The sequence below is a fragment of the Notolepis coatsorum genome (assembly GCF_963971535.1).
Source record: "Notolepis coatsorum genome assembly, chromosome: 6".
Taxonomy (NCBI): Eukaryota; Metazoa; Chordata; class Actinopteri; order Aulopiformes; family Paralepididae; genus Notolepis; species Notolepis coatsorum.
The window spans coordinates 188,978,667-189,004,978 of NC_140170.1; the positions used below are offsets into that span (position 1 = coordinate 188,978,667).

The following is a 26,312-nucleotide window of genomic DNA, read 5'->3' on the forward strand; positions in this document are numbered from 1 at the left end:
TCATAAATACATGAATAAAGGCACATACACTGTTCATAATTCATAAATACATGAATAAAGGCACATACACTGTTCATAATACATAAATACATGAATAAGAGCACATACACTGTTTACAATACCTAAAGATATAAATAGGGGCACATACCTAAAGGTGACACTTACAGGTTAGACTGGTTTGATCACCTGATGTCTCCAGACTTTGAAAGTGAAGTTATGAGGAAGTTAGCGCACCCTCAGATCTCATCCAGAAACACACTCAGGACTGACGAAGGACAACAAGCTGTGTCTTCTCTCTCAAGGTTTCCTCTTCACGCGAAGACAGAATGTCTCCTTGAGCTGGAGGTGAATTCACCAGGTAAGAATCTAACCAGTAAATACTATTAAAGATGATGATGTATATGAGGTGAAACACATGAAGGATGAAGTCAGTCAGAAGGTGAGCAGCATTGTGTCTCATGAAGGATGAAACCAGGTGAGCAGCATTGTGTCTCATGAAGGATGAAGTCAGTCAGAAGGTGAGCAGCGTTGTGTCTCATGAAGGATGAAGTCAGTCAGAAGGTGAGCAGCATTGTGTCTCATGAAGGATGAAGTCAGTCAGAAGGTGAGCAGCATTGTGTCTCATGAAGGATGAAGTCAGTCAGAAGGTGAGCAGCATTGTGATTGATTGATTGATTGATTGATTTTTATTGTGGAGTAAAAGACAGCATCCAAGGGATAAAAACATGAGAAAGTGCAAGCACTTATTTCCATCATGGTCCCTGATTTTGGACATGGACAGACATCATAAAACATAGAGCATCATAATAAAACATACTAAAACAGAGCATCATAATAAAAACATAGAGCATCATAATAAAACATAGAGCATCATAATAAAACATAGAGCATCATAATAAAAACAAAGATCATCATAATAAAAAACAGAATAAAACATAATAGCAACCCCATACAAAAAAGCACTTCCTACCCTCTCCTTCCTATGGCTATTCTATACTTCACTGGCTAGCCATTTCTTTGTGGCACGTCTAAAACTCCCCCCCTCTTCGATGTTTTTCAGGGCCACTGGAAGCTTGTTCCACTCCAGTGCTGCAGAATATAAAAATGTATTTGTGCCCATTAGGGAGTTAAATCTTGGCAGAATAAAATCCGTACTGCTCCTTCTAGTGGAGTATGAATGATTGTCACGGAATCGATTAAAATAATTAGATAGATATTTCGGACCTGTATTTTGAACTATCTTGTGTGTGAGACCTAATTTGATGTGAATTACCCTTTTATTGACCGGAAGCCAGTTTAGTTGCCTAAAGAAAGTTGGCCCTAGGTGAGTGCGTGGAGGTAGTTTAAGGACTACTCTAATTAATTTGTTTTGAGCTGTCTGAAGTTTATTTTTCAGGACCTGTGGAGCGCCACTGAACCAGGAGGTGGCAGCATAGTCAAAGTGACTCTGTACTAATGCGCCCGCTAGCATTTTAAGTGTTGCCTGGTCCAGTAGTTTCCCTTGTCTAGCTAGGAATTTCGTTTTCTGGCAGATTTTAGTGTGGGCTTTTTTAGCCATGGCCTCTCCTGTAAGGTGTTTGTCCAGTATGCAGCCTAGATATACAACAGAATCCTTGTTTGTTATTTGCTTCTCACCTACTCTTACCTTCATTTCAATATCTTTACCAAGCTGTTTCTTTGATCCAAACAGGATGGCCTCTGTTTTTCCTAGATGAAGAGATAGTTTGTTATCTGACAGCCATGTCTGCACATTTGATAGCTCCTCACTAAGGGTCCTCTCCACTACTGCCAAGTCCTTATGGGAGACCAGAATAGCTGAGTCATCCGCATAAAGAAAAAGGTCTGATGAACAGGCATTCTTCATATCATTTATGTAAATGAGAAAGAAGAGCGGCCCCAGGACACTCCCTTGAGGCACCCCGCAGGTGATCGCCTTGGCTGAGGAGTAGGTCCCGTTTACATCTACCATCTGAGACCTGCCTGATAGATATGAGGTGACCCAGTTCAACGCTGACCAACTAAACCCAATCGCCTTCAATTTAAATAAAAGGACACTATGGTCAACCGTATCAAAGGCCTTTTGTAGGTCCAACATGATCATTCCACAGAATTTCTTTGCATCAATCTCCTTTCTGATGCAGTCAGTCAAATACACCAGACAAGTCTCAGTGGAATGAGATTGTCTAAAGCCTGACTGATGCTCAAATAGGATATTGTTACTCACTAAATATGTATTGATCTGTTCATGAATGATTTTTTCCATGACTTTTGATAGTATACTTAAAATGCTAATTGGTCTATAGTTACCCTTGTCTGACTTATTACCTTTCTTATAGAGTGGGATTACTCTAGCACTCTATAGATCTGCTGGTACCTTCCCATGCTCAATGGAGAGATTGATTAGGTGGGTAATAGCAGGTGTGATGCTCTCTGCTGCGTCTTTAAGAAACCTAGCAGGCATCTGATCTAATCCTGTCACTTTACTGGAATTAAGTTGATTTAGCCTCTTGAGGACTGCGCTCTCTGTCACTTTACTAAAAGAAAAGGAGTCCTCTTGCAGCTCTAGTTGTGAGTAATACTCATTAACCTGTGCTTCTCCGAAACGCCCTGAATGCTGTGGGAGATCTTTTACCAGATTACTTGCCACTGATGTAAAGTACGTGTTCAGCCCCTCCGCCACCTCTTTTTTGTCTGAGGTCAATTTACCCTCGTGGTTCAAACTAAGGCTGCTAGGTTTGGTTTTTAGCCGTTTGCTGTAGCCTAGATCCTTTAATGATTTCCACAATTTACTGGGGTTGTTCCTGTATTCGACTATCTTTTCAGAAAAGTGGGATTTTTTGGCTGTCATAATCTCCCTGTTCGCTTCACTTCTTAGTTTCTTAAACTCTTGGTAGTCTGAATTATCCCTTGATTTCTTAAATTTTGAAAAACTTAGATTTCTTAAATGTATCAGTTTTAAAATGTCATCAGTAACCCAGGGCTCTGTTCTACGCTTGATCCTTACCACTTTGCTTGGTGCTAGTTTCTCCACTACATTTAGAAAAATAGATTTAAAACATATCCAGGCGTTATCAATATTATTACATTTCAGTACAGTTGCCCAATCTACATTATTAAAACACTCGATGAGAGCAGCTTTGCTGTAGTTTTTCAGAGACCTAATTTTCACTGTATTGTGACACTTAAATATATTTCTCTGTATCTTCCTAGTCACAAAGATCATGGAATGGTCACTGATAGTATATTCTACTACTCCACTTTTGCTTATCCTGGTCCTATCCGATACCAAAACCAGATCAATAATGGTTTGGGAGGTGTGTGTAACACGAGTAGGTTCCTTAATCATCTGATGAAGATCAAACAATCTACAAAAGGTATCACAAGCTTTGAAAATAGTAGAGTCCTTCTTGAGAAAGTCAGTGTTTAAATCCCCAAGGACTTAAACACTGAGTGTCTCATGAAGGATGAAGTCAGTCAGAAGGTGAGCAGCATTGTGTCTCATGAAGGATGAAGTCAGTCAGAAGGTGAGCAGCATTGTGTCTCATGAAGGATGAAGTCAGTCAGAAGGTGAGCAGCATTGTGTCTCATGAAGGATGAAGTCAGTCAGAAGGTGAGCAGCATTGTGTCCCAGTTTTAACAAGATGAAACTTTGGAGCTTTGGAAAAGCTGCAAACATGCAACTTACATCAGAGCATAACAGAACATATATTGCCCTAATATGATTACTTTAAAACACATTATTCGTCTGTATATCGATATGAAGCTATATTTTTTCTTTTGTTACTGATATCTGGTCCCATATTTACAAAGCTTCCCAAAGCAGGAATGTTGATCTGGGATCAGTGAACAGGAACACTCGTCTTCATGACCTTATTTAGACTAATAGACTGAATCTGACTCTAGATCAGTAACAAGGAGCACTCGTCTTCATGACCTTATTTAGACTAATAGACTGAATCTGACTCTAGATCAGTAACAAGGAGCACTCGTCTTCATGACCTTATTTAGACTAATAGACTGAATCTGACTCTAAATCAGTGAACAGGAGCACTCGTCTGCATGACCTTATTTAGACTAATAGACTGAATCTGACTCTAGATCAGTGAACAGGAGCACTCGTCTGCAGGACCTTATTTAGACTAATAGACTGAATCTGACGCTAGATCAGTACTAACACTCTGAGAGGCTTAATACATATGCAGTTTTATGGGTACATTTGTATTATGTGTCTCATTATGTGTTTATTCGTCATGGATGGTACAAGTAGACATTGTTTCAGGATAAGAAACATGAAACAGATGTATTCCATAAGGGTTTCTAGTCAGAGAGCATTACACATGAAACACATGTATTCAGACCCGGCGCCATGGGCGGGCATTAGGGGGCCGGGCCCGCCCACTGAGTCAGCTGTGCCCACCCTGCAGTGGCGGCTCGCTACTAGGGGCGCTCGGGCGCCGCCCCCCCTGGTTAACCCTGGTTAAAAGAGAGAAGAATAAGAAAAAAAAATTGTTTTGTTTTATAGCCCTATAAATAATATAAACATGTTTAAAAGAATAATATTTACTCATTTTAAGTGTTTGTGTTTCCAATGCACAATATAACGTTAATATATCAAATATAAATAATCGTTTTCCTGAACAGGAAGTGACTCACTGTCTGATAGAGAATACGTTCCGTTACCGTAGGATTTCTCCTAGCCGCATTTCTCTCGGGCTAGACGCAATATCGCTTTGAGTGCGCGTGCACGCCGTGCACTGTTTCATCGCTGTATCCGTCGCAGCCAATCAGTGCGTAACGCGCTGTGAGTTGAAATATGATGTATTATGATGGAAGCCGGGCGCGTTTTGAAGCGGTCTAAGCAAGCAGCGTCTATAATTTCCGTAGCCGCATTTCTCGGAGACGCTCTCTGATTGGCCGACGTCAGTTTTTTCCGTAGCCGCATTTCACGGAGACGCTCTCTCTGATTGGCCAGCGCCAGTTTCTGGTTAGTTACAGTAGATAGTCTCTATGCTAGCTGTTGTGTTGTTGTGATGCAGCTATTTGTCTTGGAGCGTGACGGCAAGTTCTTTCGGCGGTTAAGCTTAGGCACTCTTTCAAAGTTGGTTAAGGTTAGAGTTTGTCTTGGAGCAGGGCAATAGGAACGCCAGGTAGTTTGCAGGCTGTTCGACGCGGAAATGGGCAAAGACACAGCTCTCACACAGTACTTGTTGGCTAACAACAAGAAGCTATATATGGATGCAGTGTGGACATGCATGGACATCAACACAGTCTGGACAGTGGAGTGGATATACTTTATCAAGCCCTTCTGCCTGCTGGACCACTGTGCGTTTCAACTTAACAACAAGGTAGAGTTGCGATATCTCTCTCTCTCTCTCTCTCTCTCTCTCTCTCTCTCTCTCTCTCTCTCTCTCTCTCTCTGATTGTGTAGGGCATATTGGCTGCATTTGACTGACTGTGATCATATATTGATTGATGGCAATGGTGATAGTTGTACCTAATTAAATATTCGCCAATGCGTGGTACATGTTTGCAAAATGTTTGGTATAGCGCCCCCCATGGAGAAGAATGTACGGGCCGCCACTGCCACCCTGGTAAAAAATAAAATAATAATAATAATATTTGTCAATCAAAGTCGACTATCCAAATCCTTAGTCGGGGATAGCCCTAGTGGGAACTGATGTCAACAACAACACTACTGAAGCTAGCACGGCACTCTGTGAGAATTCATTTTCTACCCTCAAGAACGTCTTTACAGAACATCGCCTTAGTATGCTTCATCGACGCAAGGCCAATTAAATTCAGTTGGCATTTGAGAAGGACTTCAGGAATGAGTGGAGGGGCAGTGTTTTAAGAAGATTTCACTCTGTCCCCAAACGCCGCTTGCCGCTCTACTAATGATGGTGAGTAGCCTGTGGAGGAATTTTGTTTGCTTTTTTATGCACCTTATTTTTGTTAGTTCAGTTCAGTTTGTCAGTGAATTCAGAAGTGTTGAATAAATGACTTTTCAAAGATATAGAATAGAATAGAAATGTATTATCCTGAGGGAAATTTGACACTGCAAATCACTCAACATTATAATAATAATAATAATAACTTTATTTGTATAGCACTTTTCATACAGAGGTTGCAGTTCAAAGTGCTTCACAACAGTAAAAAATACAGGCATAAGCGAGCATAAAAAGATAGACAGGTAGAATCACAGTGTTTCACATTAGGATCTAGCATCCCAATAGGCTCTCCGCTTACAGTTTTCAGTAACACAAATAGTAAAAATAGTTTAAAATGATTCAGTTTAAAAATAGTAAAAAAAATTATAAAATAGAACGGACATAAAAAATACAGGCATGAGCGAGCATAGCAAGATATGGCAAATCACAGTTAGGATCTAGCATCCTAATAGGCTCTCTATTCAGTAATACTCCTGTAATTCCCAACATACTTCCCAGTACATATTGCTGTAACTTTAGTGATATTAGATCACAGGGACACGAACCCACACTGTAACTTTAGTGATACTAGATCACAGGGACTCGAACCCACACTGTAACTTTAGTGATACTAGATTAAACATTTAGACAGAACAAGTCACGAATAAGAATAACAAAACAAATGGCCTAAGAATAGAATAAAATGAAATAGAATGAAAATAGAATAAAAGATACAGTAAATAAATACAGTAAAAATATACTGAAGTCTACAGTAGGTGTAATATTGCAGGGTGCTATTTAAAAAGTAAGAGTCCAGGAAGATGGTAACTGTCACTCTGTGCTCAGTGATGCAGTGAGGCACAGTGATGCATTGTATAGTCTGATGGCTGTCGGAATGAAGGACTTCCTGTGCCGTTCAGTACTGCATTTAGGTAGTGTGAGCCTATAACAGGGGTAGGCAACCCTAGGCACACGTGCCTGCATAGGCACGCGGGGGCATTTTCATAGGCACAGGGGGCAGCAAAAATGTGTGTGATGTGTCCAAAAATGAATGGGCAAATGTGAGTGAAATGGTTGCACTGTATGCAGCTGTTTGTCTGCATTGCACCCCCCCCCCCCCCAACTCAGATTTAGGGTTGATACAACCATCATAATAATATTGTTAATAATAACAATAACAATAATGATGTAATAATGTAAAAATTATCATTAAAAAGACCTGATTATGAGAAAAAAAATTACGATGCATGGAATATTGTTGAGGCACACTAGTTACAACTATATTTCAAACAGGCACTCCATGTCAAAAAGGTTGCTGACCCCTGGCCTATAACATGCTCCTCCTGTCAGCCAAGTATGTGTATAGTGGGTGGGATGGGTTTTCCCTGATGGCCTGGAGCTTAGCAAGGTTCCTCCTCTCCGCCACCCTCGCTAGGGAGTCCAGCTCCAGCCCAACCACGCTACTGGCCTTCCTGACCATCTTATCCAGCCTGTCTGTGTCCCCTGCTCTCAGTCCGCTGCCCCAGCAGGTCTGTTATATATATCCGTTCAGTCTGTTTTTGTATAAGTGAATGTTCTTAAGATAGAGAGAAATTAGATTTTTCAATTGCCTCTCTGCTGTTTAGTTCAGCACCGTGGGCAGCGCCAAGCAAGCCACAGCGCCGCTGTCCCAGCTGAAACGTATAAAAGGGAACCTGTGTTGAAAAACCATTGTGCCCCCCCGAGAACAGTTTATGCCCCCCCCCCCCCCCCCCCCCCCACTAATTTGTTTCTGCAGCCTGGTCTGCATGTATTCCATAAGGGTTTCTAGTCAGAGATCATTTACACGTGACATGTCAGCTCTTGCCAAAAGTTCCGCCTCCTTACATTCCAGAGTAACCTTAAGTTATCACCAAGAGATGATCTGGTGGTGCTTGACCTTGACCTTGGTGAAACTCTGTCACCTGGTTTTACAACATTTGATTCACTCTGAACGGAAGCAGCAGCAATCCAATGTTTAACTGTAGCCTTGTACTCCAGAAGAGACTCCGCTTTGGGGTCATACCAGTCATCTTGATCACTTTGCATCTCCTCTGTGGTCAGTAATTCACAAAAAATAGCAAGTCATTGCTTGCACCCAGGTCACTGCACAGTTGTGGAAGTTCATTTTCCAGTTTGGATCTCACCAATTCAACATTGCACACATTTTGCATTAATTGTGTTATTTCATTTTTCTTTTTGGTTATTAAACCCAATCTTGCACATCTGGAAGCCTTTAAACATTTGAGCTCCTTTTACTACCATGGAGAGAGGAGAGGTTAGCTAACTACTGCTACCATGGAGAGAGGAGAGGTTAGCTAACTACTACTACTACCATGGAGAGAGGAGAGGTTAGCTAACTACTGCTACCATGGAGAGGGGAGAGGTTAGCTAACTACTACTACCATGGAGAGAGGAGAGGTTAGCTAAAGTACTGCTACCATGGAGAGAGGAGAGGTTAGCTAACTACTGCTACCATGGAGAGAGGAGAGGTTAGCCAACTACTACTACCATGGAGAGAGGAGAGGTTAGCTAACTACTGCTACCATGGAGAGAGGAGAGGTTAGCTAACTACTACTACCATGGAGAGAGGAGAGGTTAGCTAAACTACTGCTACCATGGAGAGAGGAGAGGTTAGCTAACTACTGCTACCATGGAGAGAGGAGAGGTTAGCCAACTACTACTACCATGGAGAGAGGAGAGGTTAGCTAGATGCAAGACCACCCACATTTCATTGTATACTCGTATGCCGTGACAAATAAAACTCTTGACTCTTGACTTGACTACTACTACCATGGAGAGGGGAGAGGGGAGAGAGAGGAGAGAGGAGAGGTTAGCCAACTAGGCATAACAAAAAATATAGTTTGTTTCCTGTTGGTTGTCAGTTAAGGCCATGGGTAGGTAGGGATTTATTTTTATTTTTTTGTATTCTTTCCCACGGCGACTATGGATAGGGCATTTCTTTATTTAATTAAAATGTTCACAACAACATGGATGCATGTACTCTGCCAGCATGTTTAATATCCATAATACTAAAGGTTTGACTAAGATTTCTATAAAACTTTATTCAAAAAAAAAAAAAAATTAGATTTTTTTTATATATATATTCTTTTTAAACTCATAAAATATATTGGGTCGCACCTAAATCGGCAGGGTCGGTCGGCAACCGGAAATAAACCATTGTTTTTTTTAGGCCCTACTACTATGGAGAGAGGAGAGAGAGGATAGAGAGGAGAGAGGTTAGCCAATAAGCCAACTAACCAGTTTTTCTTTTCTTTGTTTAATATATTCAAATTGTATTCCCCCGTTCGAATCCCGCGCCCGTTGAACGAAGCTTCGAAAGTATTTAACACACAGCCCTAGTACTTTGCTTGCAGCCTCTCAGTTCTACAAGGTGTTATTATTATTATGTCGTCATCACGGTGGCAGCTGTGTGTTGTGTGGTTTCTAAGTTGACAAACTGGTTCTGGGAAACGGACAGGACCTGCTGGAGCATGCGTGGCTACGCTGACCTGCACGGGGAGTGAGCCGTGGTGGAGTGAGACAACAGGGGCGGGTGGTTAGATTAGATTAGAGTCAAATGTAGTTGTCATCATACAGCACAACAGAAATAAGTTTGGCATCCAGCCAGATGCCGTCCAACTGCAAATGTAACAGTAAAGTGCAATAGTAATAATATACAATGTACAGGTGATTAAACTGGGCATAACATATATAAATTAGTACTACTACTACTGTGTAATAGTAGGGTAACTGTGTAAACGGTTAGGGGTTCAATTCCATGTGTAGCTCAATGGCTAGAGCAAGGCACTAACGCTGCCAGGGTTAGTGATGCGTGTGTGGTGTCTGGATGGTGTGTGTCTGTATGGTGTGTGTGTGTGTAGTGTTAGTGATGCGTGTGGTGTCTGGATGGTGTGTGTGTGTGTGTGTGTAGTGTTTACCTGTTGTGCTACCGCTTGCTTCAGCTGCTTCAGCGCCTCCTGAAACTCTGCGTCTCGACTCAAGTCTGTCGCCGACCTCCTTCAGTTTATCAGCGATGAGAACGGCATCAAAGGGGTCATCGTCTGAAAAAGAAGAGGTCAGCGGCTCTAAGGTTTATAGATGTAACGGATATGCACCGCGATAGTGTGACTACGGTGCATGGAAGTAAAACTCACTCCCCAGAGGCATTCAAAGTGAGCGCTTAGGGAGGAGTTCCTCTCTTGGCGCAGCGGTTTGTGTTGCTTCCCCCCGTGCGGACGCCCGGGGCTCGACTCCCACTCAAGGAGCGGTCGAAGTTTGGTGGCAGGTACGCGTGAATATTAAAGGCAACCAACTTGTGTTCGGCTTTTCTCTGATTGGCCGCGCCCCACGCGCAGGCAAGCGCACGTCCCAAATGAAATCCAAGGAGCAAGCGAGCGGCAGCGCGGCAACCAACTTGTGTACTCGTTGGGCTGCTGTTCCAAGTCCAACCAACTTGTGTTCAGCTGCGGTAGCAGTGGACATACAGTACACCTCCTATCTATGTTGGGATTATGTTTGGTCATGACAAAACAATAAAAATCGCTACTGTTAGTAATGCTGCCACCACCCACTTCAATTACAGAGCTCTCATATTTGCGAATGCATAAACTATATCTTAAATTATGGCGATGTGTCTAATAATATGGCTGTCGCGAAGTCATTGATAAGTGACAGCCATATTAGACACATAGCCATAATTTAAGATATAGTTTATGCATTCGCAAAATATGAGAGCGCGCCGCTGTCATTGAAGGGCTTCCTACAACAGAGCACCGCCGCTGCTGCTGCTGAAGCTGTATCAAGCCGGCGGCGGTGCACGGACGCCGGGGAAAAACCACCGCGTCGCCCCGCTGGCGCTTCAGGCTCAGCAGCCTCCACGGGCGAAATAACATATAACGTTACAGTTCCACACTGATGTACAGTGAGTGTCTAATATGGCTGTCGCGAAGTCATGCCTCTCCCTCTGAAAGCCGATCCACGCTGTGTATCATAGACTACCAGATTCACTCGTGTATAAAAGCCCACACAGTTATGAAATGCGCTGAACTAGAAAGCGTAACGTTATTATGTTTCGCGTTCCATTGATTAACGCCATTACCTGCTGTGCTGTAGGAAGCAGAGGTACAGTAAGTTACAGTAGGTGTAGGTTACATGTTTAATCAAAGCCCATACAATCTTTTAGATGAATGATTGTGGATATAATATAGAAAACACATCATTATGATATTGTCAGAGGGAGAGGCATGACTTCGCGACAGCCATATTAGACACTCACTGTACATCAGTGTGGAACTGTAACGTTATATGTTATTTCGCCCGTGGAGGCTGCTGAGCCTGAAGCGCCAGCGGGGCGACGCGGTGGTTTTTCCCCGGCGTCCGTGCACCGCCGCCGGCTTGATACAGCTTCAGCAGCAGCAGCGGCGGTGCTCTGTTGTAGGAAGCCCTTCAATGACAGCGGCGCGCTCTCATATTTTGCGAATGCATAAACTATATCTTAAATTATGGCTATGTGTCTAATATGGCTGTCGCTTATCAATGACTTCGCGACAGCCATATTAGACACATCGCCATAATTTAAGATATAGTTTATGCATTCGCAAATATGAGAGCTCTGTAATTGAAGTGGGTGGTGGCAGCATTACTAACAGTAGCGATTTTTATTGTTTTGTCATGACCAAACATAATCCCAACATAGATAGGAGGTGTACTGTATGTCAAATGTCGGTCATGTGGTGGAAGTGTTTAGTACAGTCACACAACAGAACACTGATGTAGAGTACAGTCACACAACAGAACACCGCTGGTTCGACCAGCGCTTTTGCCGCGTCTCTCTTTGTGCGAGGGCGTGTGCTAGTGGATTGATTGATTGGCCGTGTGGCCAATCAGAGAAACGCTGAACGAAAAGCTGAACACAAGTTGGTTGCCTTTAATATTCACGCGGCAGGTACAAGGTTGTACCTGTTACATAGACACAGTCCCTCTCAGTGCCGTCCAGACAGCATTCATCAAGGCAGACCCCCGGGAGCATGGAGGTCCAAATGATGCAGACTTATTTACTACTAGCCTTCAAGTTCTACAACAACAACCAGGGTTCGAAATTGAATGAATGAATGAATGAAAACTTTATTTAACAGATTGCAGAATGGGTACAATACAGTACGGCTCAATACATACAATTGTTAAGGGGATGCAGACCTGAGAAAGACGTTTGTCTTGTTTCCATCAGGGTCCCCCATTTTCAATTCATATAGACATATATGACATACATGACATATATTAACGGGGGCTTGGGGCAAAATGCCCTCGAAAATTTACCAAAGCCCAGACAGTTTACTAATTATATATATAATTATATATATGCTCTACAGTGCGAGCATTTCCCTCGTATTTGCCCCTAATAATATGTGTGTGTGCGAACCGGAAAAATCATTTACTTGCAGAGTGAAGATTACAAAACAGCTCCAACTGGACTGAAATTCAGTTTTTGGGTGGAATGCAAGGAGGGAGGGAGGCAATAAAAATGGCCAGTTGAAGTGTGATTATCTAAAGTCACATGTTAGCGACAAGTTACAGCGTGAAGACACACCCATAGATAAAGTTTAAACCAAAGGCCACTCTTGGTCTGTAAGTAGGACCTGAATGGAGGATACAATGTTTGAATGTCACTCTGATTGGCCAGGCAAGTGTGACAGTGTATGATGTCATCATAACAGGGTATATAAACCCCATCTGAAAGTATTAGGAGTTAGGCTACACAGGAAGTCTGGACCTCCTCCGCCCCAGCTTGAGATGCTGTGCCATACGTGAGTAACTATACGTTTGAATGTATATTGAACAACTGTTAGTTGACGAATGTAAGGTCAATGCACTGGACCAGGTGAATGTAAAGAGTATTGATAACCATGTAATAATGCACAATATTATCATTCTTCCCTTGTGTTGAACCAACTCTCTCTGGGCCTCAGCCAAATAAAATACTAAGGGAAACCATGTTTTGGGAATCCAAGTTTATTGCCCCTCGCTATTGGAGTCTGGGGTAACCTCATTTTATCATCTCCTCTCCTTCAGTAAACTGTGTTAGATAACGAAGGTTATCCTATAACCCTAGTTATATGAATACTGGCTGAGCGTCTCGCTCTGCCATTATGAGATATCATCTCTCCAGCACCTACTGGGCCCGTGGAAAAATTTTACATGCACCTCACTTGCACGTGACCATGCGAGGCGCGATTGGCCAGTATGCTATATAACTACCTATATGCTTATTACAATATACGTCAGGGTCTCAAGATGAAAACATTTACAAGCTTTGTTCTGTTTTACCAGTGATCAACAATGGCACCGCATTCAAAACTACTGTCCAAAATCCTGGAGGATTTAAGAAAGGAGGAGCTGAAGTCGTTCCGGTGGTATTTGAACCAAGAGGTCCTGAAGGACTACCCTCCCATCCCGAAGGGCCCGCTGGACAAGGCTGACAAACATGACGTGGTGGATCTGATGGTGCAGCACTATTCTGATGTAGCTGTGAAGATTACAGAGGAGATACTGAAGTATCTCAACAGGAATGATCTGGTGGAAGTTCTAAAAGCAGGTATTCATGTCAGCCTCTACCTCTTTTATCTTTGAATAAATATGTGTATGCCTTTAGCTTTCAGTGATTTTCTCTCTTGCCTCTGAGATAGATGTTTAAAGGGACAGTTCACATTTTTAGGAAAAGAAGAAAATAATAATATAAGATGTATATCTGGTAGATGGCAATGTTGTTGGTATTCTGCTTTTCATAGATGGTCTCTAGCCTAAATAACTGCAGAGATAGATCCTTGTTGATTGTGCATAATTTCCTTCATATCACATCAGTCATTCATTCACTATTTGATATGTAATATGAAGGGAATATGAATAATATTAAAATACTTATAAAATACATTCTGCAATCTGTTAATAAACTTTTCAATCAATCAATTCAATCAACTATCTTCTTCAATTTGAATCAGTCTCTGCCCTGCAGCTGTAGTAGGTTTATAGATGTGTTCCAACTGTCTTCTATGTTTTGTGTGATGTGTTCTAACTTACTTTGTCTTCTCTGTTCTGTTCTGTGTTCCAACTGTCTTCTCTGTTCTGTGTGGTGTGTTCTAACTTACTTTGTCTTCTCTGTTCTGTGTGATGTGTTCTAACTTACTTTGTCTTCTCTGTTCTGTGTTCAAACTGTCTTCTCTGTTCTGTGTGGTGTGTTCTAACTTACTTTGTCTTCTCTGTTCTGTGTTCAAACTGTCTTCTATGTTCTGTGTGATGTGTTCTAACTTACTTTGTCTTCTCTGTTCTGTTCTGTGTTCAAACTGTCTTCTCTGTTCTGTGTGGTGTGTTCTAACTTACTTTGTCTTCTCTGTTCTGTGTTCCAACTGTCTTCTATGTTCTGTGTGATGTGTTCTAACTTACTTTGTCTTCTCTGTTCTGTTCTGTGTTCAAACTGTCTTCTGTGTGATGTGTTCTAACTTACTTTGTCTTCTCTGTTCTGTGTTCCAACTGTCTTCTCTGTTCTGTGTGATGTGTTCTAACTTACTTTGTCTTCTCTGTTCTGTGTTCCAACTGTCTTCTCTGTTCTGTGTGATGTGTTCTAACTTACTTTGTCTTCTCTGTTCTGTGTTCTAACTGTCTTCTCTGTTCTGTGTGGTGTGTTCTAACTTACTTTGTCTTCTTTGTTCTGTTCTGTGTTCAAACTGTCTTCTCTGTTCTGTGTGATGTGTTCTAACTTACTTTGTCTTCTCTGTTCTGTGTTCAAACTGTCTTCTCTGTTCTGTGTGATGTGTTCTAACTTACTCTGTCTTCTCTGTTCTCCAGGAGTCCAAGCTGAGACAAGATCAACTGACTCAGAGACTGGAGGCACTGCTGGAGCCTCTGGACCTATTGAAACTGGTGAATGAAACATTAATTATAAATGAATTGATCCTGATGTAGAGGGAGAGGCTCTAGTGGTGGGTTTAGATATTTGTAACGTCTCTGTCTGCTAAATGAAATTAGCCCTATCTGCCTGATCCAAAAGAATCAGTATTATTTATAACAGCTTGTAATTTTACTAATATAAAATGTTCTCTTGCAGATGGCATTGTTGTTGGCATTCTGCTTTTCATAGATTGTCTCTGGCAGTAAGAGACTCTGTCTTCACTAGTTTAATATGATGATATGTCTCTAGAGAGCAGTAAGAGATTCTGTCTTCACTAGTTTAATATGATGTTATGTCTCTAGAGAGCAGTAAGATACTCTGTCTTCACTAGTTTAATATGATGATATGTCTCTGACAGTAAGAGACTCTGTCTTCACTAGTTTAATATGATGATATGTCACTAGAGAGCAGTAAGAGATTCTGTCTTCACTAGTTTAATATGATGATATGTCTCTGGCAGTAAGAGACTCTGTCTTCACTACTTTATTATATTTCTCTCTGGATAACAGTAAAATAGTGTCTTTACTATTTGAATAATAGATGGATGTCAGTAGGGGAAATTATAAATGTATACATTCAAAAACCTCTCAGTAAATCTATATATTCCCCAGTGGTTATGTGGTAAAACTGGTGATTATTTAATGTTGGTATGAAATGCTGAGCACTGGTGTAAATTAAATACACAACACACAAAATCAGGACCAGTTGTGGCCAGGTTGTCAAACCACTAATATATTATTAAGCAATAATGACTGTAGATAACAGAATGACACAGAATATACAAAAGTCTATACGTTATATGTTTCCCACATTTACCAAAAAAATACATTATTGATATCATTGCTGCTGATGTCTTCTCTGTTCTCCAGGAGTCCAAGCTGAGACAAGATCAACTGACTCAGAGACTGGAGGCACTGCTGGAGCCTCTGGACCTATTGAAACTGGTGAATGAAACATTAATTATAAATGAATTGATCCTGATGTAGAGGGAGAGGCTCTAGTGGTGGGTTTAGATATTTGTAACGTCTCTGTCTGCTAAATGAAATTAGCCCTATCTGCCTGATCCAAAAGAATCAGTATTATTTATAACAGCTTGTAATTTTACTAATATAAAATGTTCTCTTGCAGATGGCATTGTTGTTGGCATTCTGCTTTTCATAGATTGTCTCTGGCAGTAAGAGACTCTGTCTTCACTAGTTTAATATGATGATATGTCTCTAGAGAGCAGTAAGAGATTCTGTCTTCACTAGTTTAATATGATATGTCTCTAGAGAGCAGTAAGAGACTCTGTCTTCACTAGTTTAATATGATGATATGTCTCTGGCAGTAAGAGACTCTGTCTTCACTAGTTTAATATGATGATATGTCTCTAGAGAGCAGTAAGAGACTCTGTCTTCACTAGTTTAATATGATGATATGTCTCTGGCAGTAAGAGACTCTGTCTTCACTAGTTTAATATGATGATATGTCTCTGGCAGTAAGAGACTCTGTCTTCACTACTTTATTATATTTCTCTCTGGATAACAGTAAAATAGTGTCTTTACTATTTGAATAATAGATGGATGTCAGTAGGGGAAATTATAAATGTATACATTCAAAAACCTCTCAGTAAATCTATATATTCCCCAGTGGTTATGTGGTAAAACTGGTGATTATTTAATGTTGGTATGAAATGCTGAGCACTGGTGTAAATTAAATACACAACACACAAAATCAGGACCAGTTGTGGCCAGGTTGTCAAACCACTAATATATTATTAAGCAATAATGACTGTAGATAACAGAATGACACAGAATATACAAAAGTCTATACGTTATATGTTTCCCACATTTACCAAAAAAATACATTATTGATATCATTGCTGATGAATTTAAGACTGTGTGCCATTATTACTACCAAATGTAATAATTGTGAAAGCCCCTTGAATATTGAAGAGCACTGCTCAAAATTGAACTATTTTATCACTGTTCTATGTTAAATACCCTGTTGTATGTCTGTTCCATTTTATAATTCTTAGTTTATTTCTAAACCGAATCATTTTAAACTATTTTTGTACTGAATGAAACTGTAAACAGAGAACCTATTGGGATACTAGGTCCTAATGTGAAACACTGTGATTTACCTTACCTTGCTCATGCTCGCTTATGACTATATTTTTTACTGTTGTAAAGCACTTTGAACTGCAACTTCTGTATGAAAAGTGCTATACAAATAAAGTATTATTATTATATTATTATTATTTTTTTTTTTTTATTGATCTTTTCCCCCCTCCTTTTTCCTCTGATTTTCTCCCATCCCAATGTTAGTCGTTATGCCAATTCCCAATCCCCTTCCTGGTCGCTGCGCACTTACCCCCCCACAGTCGGTCTGGGAGAGTGGAGGCTATCACGTGCTTCCTCCGACACACGTCCAGCCAATCAACCGCTTCTTTTCACCTGGCAGCGCGGATTCTCACTGAGAGGGCGTAGCGTGTGGAAGGATCACACTATCCCACTTAGATCCTATCCGCGCTTAGCAGGCGCCCCGACCGAACTGTAGGAGTCACTGTTTACAATGACCCGGACCCACCCCGCCAGCTTCTCCCACCCTCTAATACTGCCAATTGTATTAGTGTGAACGGCCAGCCAAGCTGGTGACAACCCCGGAGCTGTGAGCTGGATTCGAACAGGCGAATCCAGCGTCTCCGGGGTTGGTGACGAACGCAATCTCCGTTACGCCACCTGACCGCCCATTATTATATTATTATTAATGTTGTCTATGTTTTCTATCTTCATTCAGAGACTCTTCCTGTGAAGTGTCGTCGTAAACTCAAATCTAAGTTGAAGAAGAAGTGCCAGTCTTTGTCTGAGGGAATCGCTAAAGAAGGAAACCCAACCCTTCTGAATCAGATGTACACAGAGAACCACATCTCAAAGGGAGGGAGTGGAGAGGTCAACACTGAACATGAGGTCAGCCTGATCCAAGCAGCATCCAGGAAGCCAGCGAGCCCAGAAACACTGATCAAACCTGAAGACATCCTTACATCTGGACGGAGAGTGATGATGACAAAGGGAGTGGCTGGCATTGGTAAAACAGTCTTAACACAGAAGGTCACTCTGGACTGGGCTGAAGGAAAAGCCCACCAGCATGTACACTTCATGTTTCCATTCACGTTCAGAGAGCTGAACCGACTGAAGGGGAAACAATACAGCTTGGTGGAACTTCTTAATCACTTCTTCTCGGAAACCAAACAAGCAGGAATCCGCAGCTACGATGAGTTCACAGTTGCGTTCATCTTTGATGGTCTGGATGAGTGTCGACTTCCTCTAGACTTCAACGACGTCTGCACTGATGTCACAGAGCCAACCTCAGTGGGCGTGCTGCTGACAAACCTCATCAAGGGTAATCTGCTTCCCTCTGCTCACCTCTGGATAACTTCCCGACCTGCAGCAGCCAATCAGATTCCTCCTGAGTGTGTTGACATGGTAACAGAGGTACGGGGGTTCACTGACCCACAGAAGGAGGAGTACTTCAGGAAGAGATTCAGTGATGAGGAGCAGGCCAGCAGAATCATCTCACACATCAAGACATCAAGGACCCTCCACATCATGTGCCACATCCCAGTCTTCTGTTGGATCACTGCTACAGTTCTGGAGAGCATGCTGAGAACAGATGAGAGAAGAGAGCTGCCAAAGACCCTGACTGAGATGTACGTCCACCTCCTGGTGTTTCAGTCCATACAGGCGAATAAGAAGTATCATGGCAGCGTTGAGACAGATCCACGCTGGAATGAAGAGAGCAAGAAGATCATTCAGTCTCTGGGAAAACTGGCTTTTGAACAGCTGGAGAAAGGCAACCTGAACTTCAATGAAGAAGACCTGACAGAGTGTGGCATTGATGTCACAGCAGCCTCGGTGTACTCAGGAGTGTTCACACAGATCTTCAGAGAGGAGAGAGTGCACCAGGAGCCGGTGTTCAGCTTTGTCCATCTGAGCATTCAGGAGTTTCTAGCTGCTCTTCATGTCTTTTTCTCATTCATCAGCAGTGGTGTCAATCTACTGTCTGAACCAGGGTCAACCTCCTTGAAGACGCTCTATCGGTCTGCTGTGGACAAGATGGGAAAACGCACACCTGAAGACCGCTTCTATCGGTCTGCTGTGGACAAGGCCTTACAGAGTGAGAATGGACACCTGGACCTGTTCCTCCGCTTCCTGCTGGGTCTCTCACTGGAGACCAATCGGACTCTGCTACGAGGCCTGCTGCTGACACAGACAGGAAGCGGCTCAAGGATCAATGAGAAAACAGTCACTTACATCAAGGAGAAGATCAGGAAGAATCTGTCTTCAGAGAGAAGCATCAATCTGTTCCACTGTCTGAATGAGCTGAATGACCAGTCTCTGGTGAAAGAGATCCAACAGTACCTGAGCTCAGGAAGGCTCTCCACTGACGAACTCTCCCCTGCTCAGTGGTCAGCTCTGGTCTTTGTGTTGCTGACATCAGAAGAGAAGCTGGACGTGTTTGAGCTGAAGAAATACTCTGCTTCAGAGGAGGCTCTTCTGAGGCTGCTGCCAGTGGTCAAAGACTCGAATATATCTCTGTGGGTACATTTATATCTTAATACATTGTATTCTCTTAATGCTTTTTACACGTATTATTATTATTATTATTATTATTATTATTATTATTATTATTATTATTATTATTATTATTATTATTATTATTATTATTATTATTTATTATGTATTAAGAAATAATATAGCACGTTTCAATGTAACTAATGGTATCTCACCATGCAGCTGTGTCTATGGTATATGTGGAGCCAAAACTGATACACAAATCTCATAAATGGAGATTTCAAACAAAATGGATGAAAGATCCAAAAATTTAACTTTTTTTGGGAGAACAAATTGATATATTCTTTGAAATTAACACGACTCAAACGTCAGCCACAATTAGATGGGAACCCTTCAAGGCATATATTAGAGGTCAAATTATAAGCTACACAAGTAGAACGACAAGAGAAAGAACGAAAGAAATTAGAGATCTGGAATCCAAAATCAAAATGTTTGAGAATGAAAGGTTTCAGAAAGGACAGAACGAACATCTCATTTCAAAACAATTATTAATACTTAGAACTCAATACAACGAGATAACATACGATAAAGCTGCTGCAAATGTGATGAGGCTAAAACAGAATTATTACGACCAAGGAGAAAAACCTGGTAGACTCCTTGCATGGCGCATCAAAAAACAACAGACTGAGAGGACAATCACTAACATAGAGGACGGAAATGGAAATAATATAATCGATCCATTAGAGATTAACACAACATTTAGAACCTTTTATGAAAAACTATATAGCTCAGAATATAACATTAGTGAAGATACACAAACTAAATTTCTTGATAACCTTAACATCCCCAAAATCTCTGAAGAAAGAAAGAAAACCCTGGACGAACAATTAAACATAACAGAGATATCAGAGGCCATAGGAGCATTAAAACCTGGAAAAACAGCGGGACCAGACGGCCTCTCAATTGACCTATATAAACACTTTAAAGATAAATTAGTGACCCCCCTTTTTGAAATGTACCTAGAATCCTTTGAAAATGGTTACTTACCCGCATCAATGAAAGAGGCCCTGATTATCCTGCTCCCAAAACCAGGCAAAACCAATACTAAATGCGAGAACCTCCGTCCTATAAGTTTGATAAACAACGACACCAAAATCCTTAGTAAAATCTTGGCCAAAAGAATAGAGAACGTGCTCCCAGAGATAGTGGGAGATGATCAAAATGGATTCATAAAAGGGAGACAGGGATTTCACAATGTCAGACGGGTCTTCAACATCCTATACAACCAAAAAGGAGAGAGGGACACAGGTCTTCTCTCGCTCGATGCGGAGAAGGCCTTCGATAGGGTGGAATGGGCTTATCTTTTTGATGTTATTGATCGATTTGGATTTGGAAATTACTTTTGTAACTGGATCAAATTACTACACCTAAACTCTGTAGCTGAGGTACTAACAAACGAAGTGACATCTAAACCCTTTAATATCATCAGGGGTTGCCCTCAAGGCTCGCCTTTATCACCGCTTTTGTTCATTTTAGCTATCGAACCGTTAGCAATAGCAATCAGGGCTAACAGACAGCTACATGGGATTGAAATCGATAATAACGATCACAGAATAGCCCTTTTTGCGGACGATGTCATTTTGTTCCTAAAAAACCTAGATACATCGATACCCGCACTGCTTGATATAATTGACCAGTTTGGTAGTATCTCCGGATATAAACTAAACGCCTCAAAATCATCACTTATGCTGCTTAATGACAACGAGAGAAAAACCTCTGACCAACAAGAATTCCCTTTCAAGCTCTCGAACAGCTTCACTTATCTGGGCATCAAAATAATACCCCAAATAGAAAATATAGCATCAATAAACTATGAACCTATGATAGACTCTGTATTCAAATCCATAGAGAGATGGATGTTCTTGCCCATCTCTGTGATAGGGAGGATAAACATACTAAAGATGTCCATACTACCAAAGTTCCTATACTTATTTCAAAATATCCCTCTGGCACCACCGGTAAGAATGTTCGGAAAGATTGCGTCTCTCATCTCAAAATGTATATGGCGCAAGAAATGTCCTAGAGTCCGCCTATCTCTGTTGTATCTTCCATTCGATGCAGGGGGGTTGACCTGTCCTAACCTTCATTGGTATTACCTGGCTGCACAATTGAGAACTGTAATGTTTTATTTCTCTAAGGAAGATCCACCATCATGGATGGGAGTGGAAGCATACCCAATGCAACTACCACTACATTTATACATGTATTCAGCTGAGCCAAAATATTTAAGAAAACATACTACACACCCCATAGTGCTCAACATGATTAATGTATGGTATGAGGTAAAGAAATGTATGAAAATAAACAACTCCATTTCGCAATTCAGCCCAATTTGGGGAAACGTCTCATTTAAACCAGGCAAACTGGATGCCGGATTCAAACTATGGACAAAAGAAGGAATAAGTAAAATATCTGACCTTTACAAAGATGGGGTCTTGATGCCTTTTGAGGAACTATCAATAAAATACAGCATCCCAAGGAAGCATTTTTTTAAATACTTGCAACTGAGAAGTTTAATTTCCTCTCGGCAAAACCAATCACTGGCAATTCCTACACTTTCATCTTTGGAAAAAATTATCATCAAGAACTGCAATAGCAAAGGCCTGTTATCAATGTTCTATAACTGGATTGTATCTGGTTCAGACGAGATGTCATTATCTAGATTGGAGTCATGGAGGCTGGACTTGGGAGAGGAGATCTCAAACGAGGACTGGAACAGAGCATGCGAGGAGGCTCAGACACAAACAGCCAACACTAGCTTAAAACTACTTCAATACAAATGGCTGATGCGGACTTATATAACCCCTGTCAAACTGAATAAATACAACAGCAACACACCAGATAGGTGCTTTAAATGTACCAAGGATCGGGGAACTTTTATACATTGTATTTGGGAATGTGACAAAATCAAGAAGTTCTGGGGGGAGGTGGTGAATAAAATCAAAGATATCCTGTCAGTGAATATCCCACTAGACTCCAAAATGATATTGTTACATTTATATCCAATAAATCTGAACCTGAGAACCAAACAATTTAAATGTATTGATTTTGCTATACTACAGGCAAAAAGAACAATAGCTTTCAATTGGAAGAAAACAGACGCACCCACAATCGGTGCTTGGATTAAAAACATGGCACAATGCATGTCTATGGAGAGAATAACATTATATCCTCAGGAACAATATAGAGGTTTACAAGGATATATGGAAACCATTTAATGAATATCTGAGAAGGGAAGATATAGGAGGGCTGCTATAGGATGAGTCCCCCCGCTCTCTCCCGTGGTCAGTCGTGACCCGGACCCCGGGAGAGAGCGGAGGCACGTCAGTGAAGGTGTTGTAAAGATGTCGTTTATTTTAATTTTTTATTTCTTTTTATTTTTATTTACATTTTCTTTTCTTCTTTTTAATTATTTATATTTGTGTACGAGCTATTCTAATGGAGGTACCAATGAATGTACGTAATATTTCTGTATGACAACAGTAAAAACAAACTCAAAGATGCTAAGAGAGAGAAAAGGGGAGGGGGAGGGGTATGTGGGTATACGTATAATCTTGTGGAGAAAAGGAATTAAGAATAACTGACGACAATGAAAACCTGAAATGTGTACTGTAAAACCCAATAAAAATATTGTACGAAAAAAAAAAAAACTAATGGTATCTCTATTGCATATCCAGACTTGGTGACTGTAACCTCTCAGAGAGATGCTGTGAAGCTCTGGCCTCAGTTCTGAGCTCCAAGTCCTCCCACCTGAGAGAGCTGGACCTGAGTAACAACGACCTGCGGGATTCTGGAGTGAAGCTGCTCTCTGCTGGTCTGGAGGATCCACACTGTAGACTGGAGACTCTCAGGTTAGTGTTCCTGGACCAGTTCAACAGACAACCATGTAAAACATCTTTTAGAAACATCAGATGAATAAGAAATATGTACATTTGGTGTGTTGATTAAATACTACCTGTGTGTGTGTGTGTGTGTGTGTGTGTGTGTGTGTGTGTGTGTGTGTGTGTGTGTGTGTGTGTGTGTGTGTGTGTGTGTGTGTGTGTGTGTGTGTGTGTGTGTGTGTGTGTGTGTGTGTGTGTGTGTGTGTGTGTGTGTGTGTGCGTGTGTGTAGGCTCTCAGGCTGTCTGGTCACAGAGGAAGGCTGTGCTTCTCTGGCCTCAGCTCTGAGCTCCAACCCCTCCCACCTGAGAGAGCTGGACCTGAGCTACAATCACCCAGGAGACTCAGGAGTGAAGCTGCTCTCTGCTGCTCTGGAGGATCCACACTGTGGACTCGAGACTCTCCGGTAGGATATGGTACTTTAGGGGTTAATGGATGGTGTGTGTGTGTGTGTATTGGCATTGAATGCAGCTATTTATCTGCCAACTTGAACAGTTGTGTGGCCTCGCCATCCTCCTCATCTTCACTGCTCTTCACATTTGTCACCTGGGGCTGGGCAGTCCTGGTGCTGCTAGCTTCGCTTGCTAGCTTCTCCAAAGCATAATTCCCATTTTCGGTTGTCCCGACACCGCGAGGCCCTGTGGCTGCTTCGGTCGGGTCGCTGATTTTTGTGATAAATTTATCAAATGAACCTCTCAGCGAGGTATTAAACACATCTTTTTTCTTTGTTCATTCCCTGAGGCAAATTTCCACCCTTTATCGTGTTCTCTCGTCGACATTGTGTTTAAAAAGTAAAAAAAACACCACTCTGACTCAGTCACACCCTCCACCTTACTACACACCTGTGACCACCAGTCCACGTGCCAGCGCTTAATGGCTGCTTTTTTATATATAGCGCGGCGCTTGATAGATGACGCACGCAGTCACGCTGTCGCAGGCATAGTGAGGCAGGTGTCTAATGTGAAATATATAAGCATGGATGTAAGCAAAACTAGATTTTAGGTATGTGATGGAAAGTGATTGTTAACATTATATTTATTTTTATATATATAAAAAAACAACTTTTATTTATTATATTTTTTTTTCGCGAGGCCTCCTAGGAGCGAGGCCCTGTGTGACCGCACCTCTCACACGCCCCTTGCAGCGGCCCTGCATATTAGTAGTCATATTCTATTATATTCTCCACTGTTCTATTAATCTTCTTCAGGTTGAAGCAAAACAGCCTCACAGTGAAATGCTGTAAGGAGTTATGTCAATAATATAGCACGTTTCAGTGTAACTAATGGTATCTCTATTGCATATCCAGACTTGGTGACTGTAACCTCTCAGAGACGAGCTGTGAAGCTCTGGTCTCAGCTCTGAGCTCCAACCCCTCCCACCTGAGAGAGCTGGACCTGAGTAACAACAACCTGCGGGATTCTGGAGTGAAGCTGCTCTCTGCTGGTCTGGAGGATCCACACTGTAGACTGGAGACTCTCAGGTTAGTGTTCCTGGACCAGTTCAACAGACAACCATGTAAAATATCTTTTAGAAACATCAGATTAATAAGAAATATGTACATTTGGTGTGTTGATTAAATACTACCTGTGTGTGTGTGTGTGTGTGTGTGTGTGTGTGTGTGTGTGTGTGTGTGCGTGTGTATATATGTGAGTGTGTGTGTCTGTGTCTGTGTGTGTGTGTGTGTGTGTGTGTGTGTGTGTGTGTGTGTGTGTGTGTGTGTGTGTGCGTGTGTGTGTGTGTAGGCTCTCAGGCTGTCTGGTCACAGAGGAAGGCTGTGCTTCTCTGGCCTCAGCTCTGAGCTCCAACCCCTCCCACCTGAGAGAGCTGGACCTGAGCTACATTCACCCAGGAGACTCAGGAGTGAAGCTGCTCTCTGCTGCTCTGGAGGATCCACACTGTGGACTCGAGACTCTCCGGTAGGATATGGTACTTTAGGGGTTAATGGATGGTGTGTGTGTGTGTGTATTGGCATTGAATGCAGCTATTTATCTGCCAACTTGAACAGTTGTGTGGCCTCGCCATCCTCCTCATCTTCACTGCTCTTCACATTTGTCACCTGGGGCTGGGCAGTCCTGGTGCTGCTAGCTTCGCTTGCTAGCTTCTCCAAAGCATAATTCCCATTTTCGGTTGTCCCGACACCGCGAGGCCCTGTGGCTGCTTCGGTCGGGTCGCTGATTTTTGTGATAAATTTATCAAATGAACCTCTCAGCGAGGTATTAAACACATCTTTTTTCTTTGTTCATTCCCTGAGGCAAATTTCCACCCTTTATCGTGTTCTCTCGTCGACATTGTGTTTAAAAAGTAAAAAAAACACCACTCTGACTCAGTCACACCCTCCACCTTACTACACACCTGTGACCACCAGTCCACGTGCCAGCGCTTAATGGCTGCTTTTTTATATATAGTGCGGCGCTTGATAGATGACGCACGCAGTCACGCTGTCGCAGGCATAGTGAGGCAGGTGTCTAATGTGAAATATATAAGCATGGATGTAAGCAAAACTAGATTTTAGGTATGTGATGGAAAGTGATTGTTAACATTATATTTATTTTTATATATATAAAAAAACAACTTTTATTTATTATATTTTTTTTTCGCGAGGCCTCCTAGGAGCGAGGCCCTGTGTGACCGCACCTCTCGCACGCCCCTTGCAGCGGCCCTGCATATTAGTAGTCATATTTACATTTACATTTACATTTAGTCATTTAGCTGACGCTTTTATCCAAAGCGACTTACAAGTTCTGTGCGACAAGACAGCAAGAAGGGTACAACTCTATCAGCTGAGCAACAATGTTCATCAAAGTGTTGCGTGTTACAGTGTAGGTTAGTTTATTAGGACAAGTGCATGACATTAAGGTTAGTCGGGGTTAGATTTTTTTTTTTTTTTTTATCATTTCAGATAATGGTTGAAGAAGTGAGTCTTTAGTCGAC

General features: G+C 41.7%; 1 protein-coding gene across 1 annotated transcript in view; it reads left to right on the forward strand.

Annotated features, from left to right (window-relative positions):
- Positions 1–218: 218 nt before the first annotated feature.
- LOC311230660 (NACHT, LRR and PYD domains-containing protein 3-like) overlaps positions 219–26,312 on the forward strand; it is a 32,908-nt gene continuing 6,814 nt past the window's right edge. The window contains exons 1-9 of the mRNA XM_084317013.1: positions 219–358; positions 13,275–13,539; positions 14,787–14,861; positions 15,759–15,833; positions 17,668–19,465; positions 23,180–23,353; positions 23,614–23,787; positions 24,688–24,861; positions 25,124–25,297. Of these exons, the coding sequence (XP_084173139.1) occupies positions 13,284–13,539; positions 14,787–14,861; positions 15,759–15,833; positions 17,668–19,465; positions 23,180–23,353; positions 23,614–23,787; positions 24,688–24,861; positions 25,124–25,297 (2,900 nt within the window). The 5' untranslated portion in view covers positions 219–358; positions 13,275–13,283. The remainder of the gene's footprint in view (positions 359–13,274; positions 13,540–14,786; positions 14,862–15,758; positions 15,834–17,667; positions 19,466–23,179; positions 23,354–23,613; positions 23,788–24,687; positions 24,862–25,123; positions 25,298–26,312) is intronic.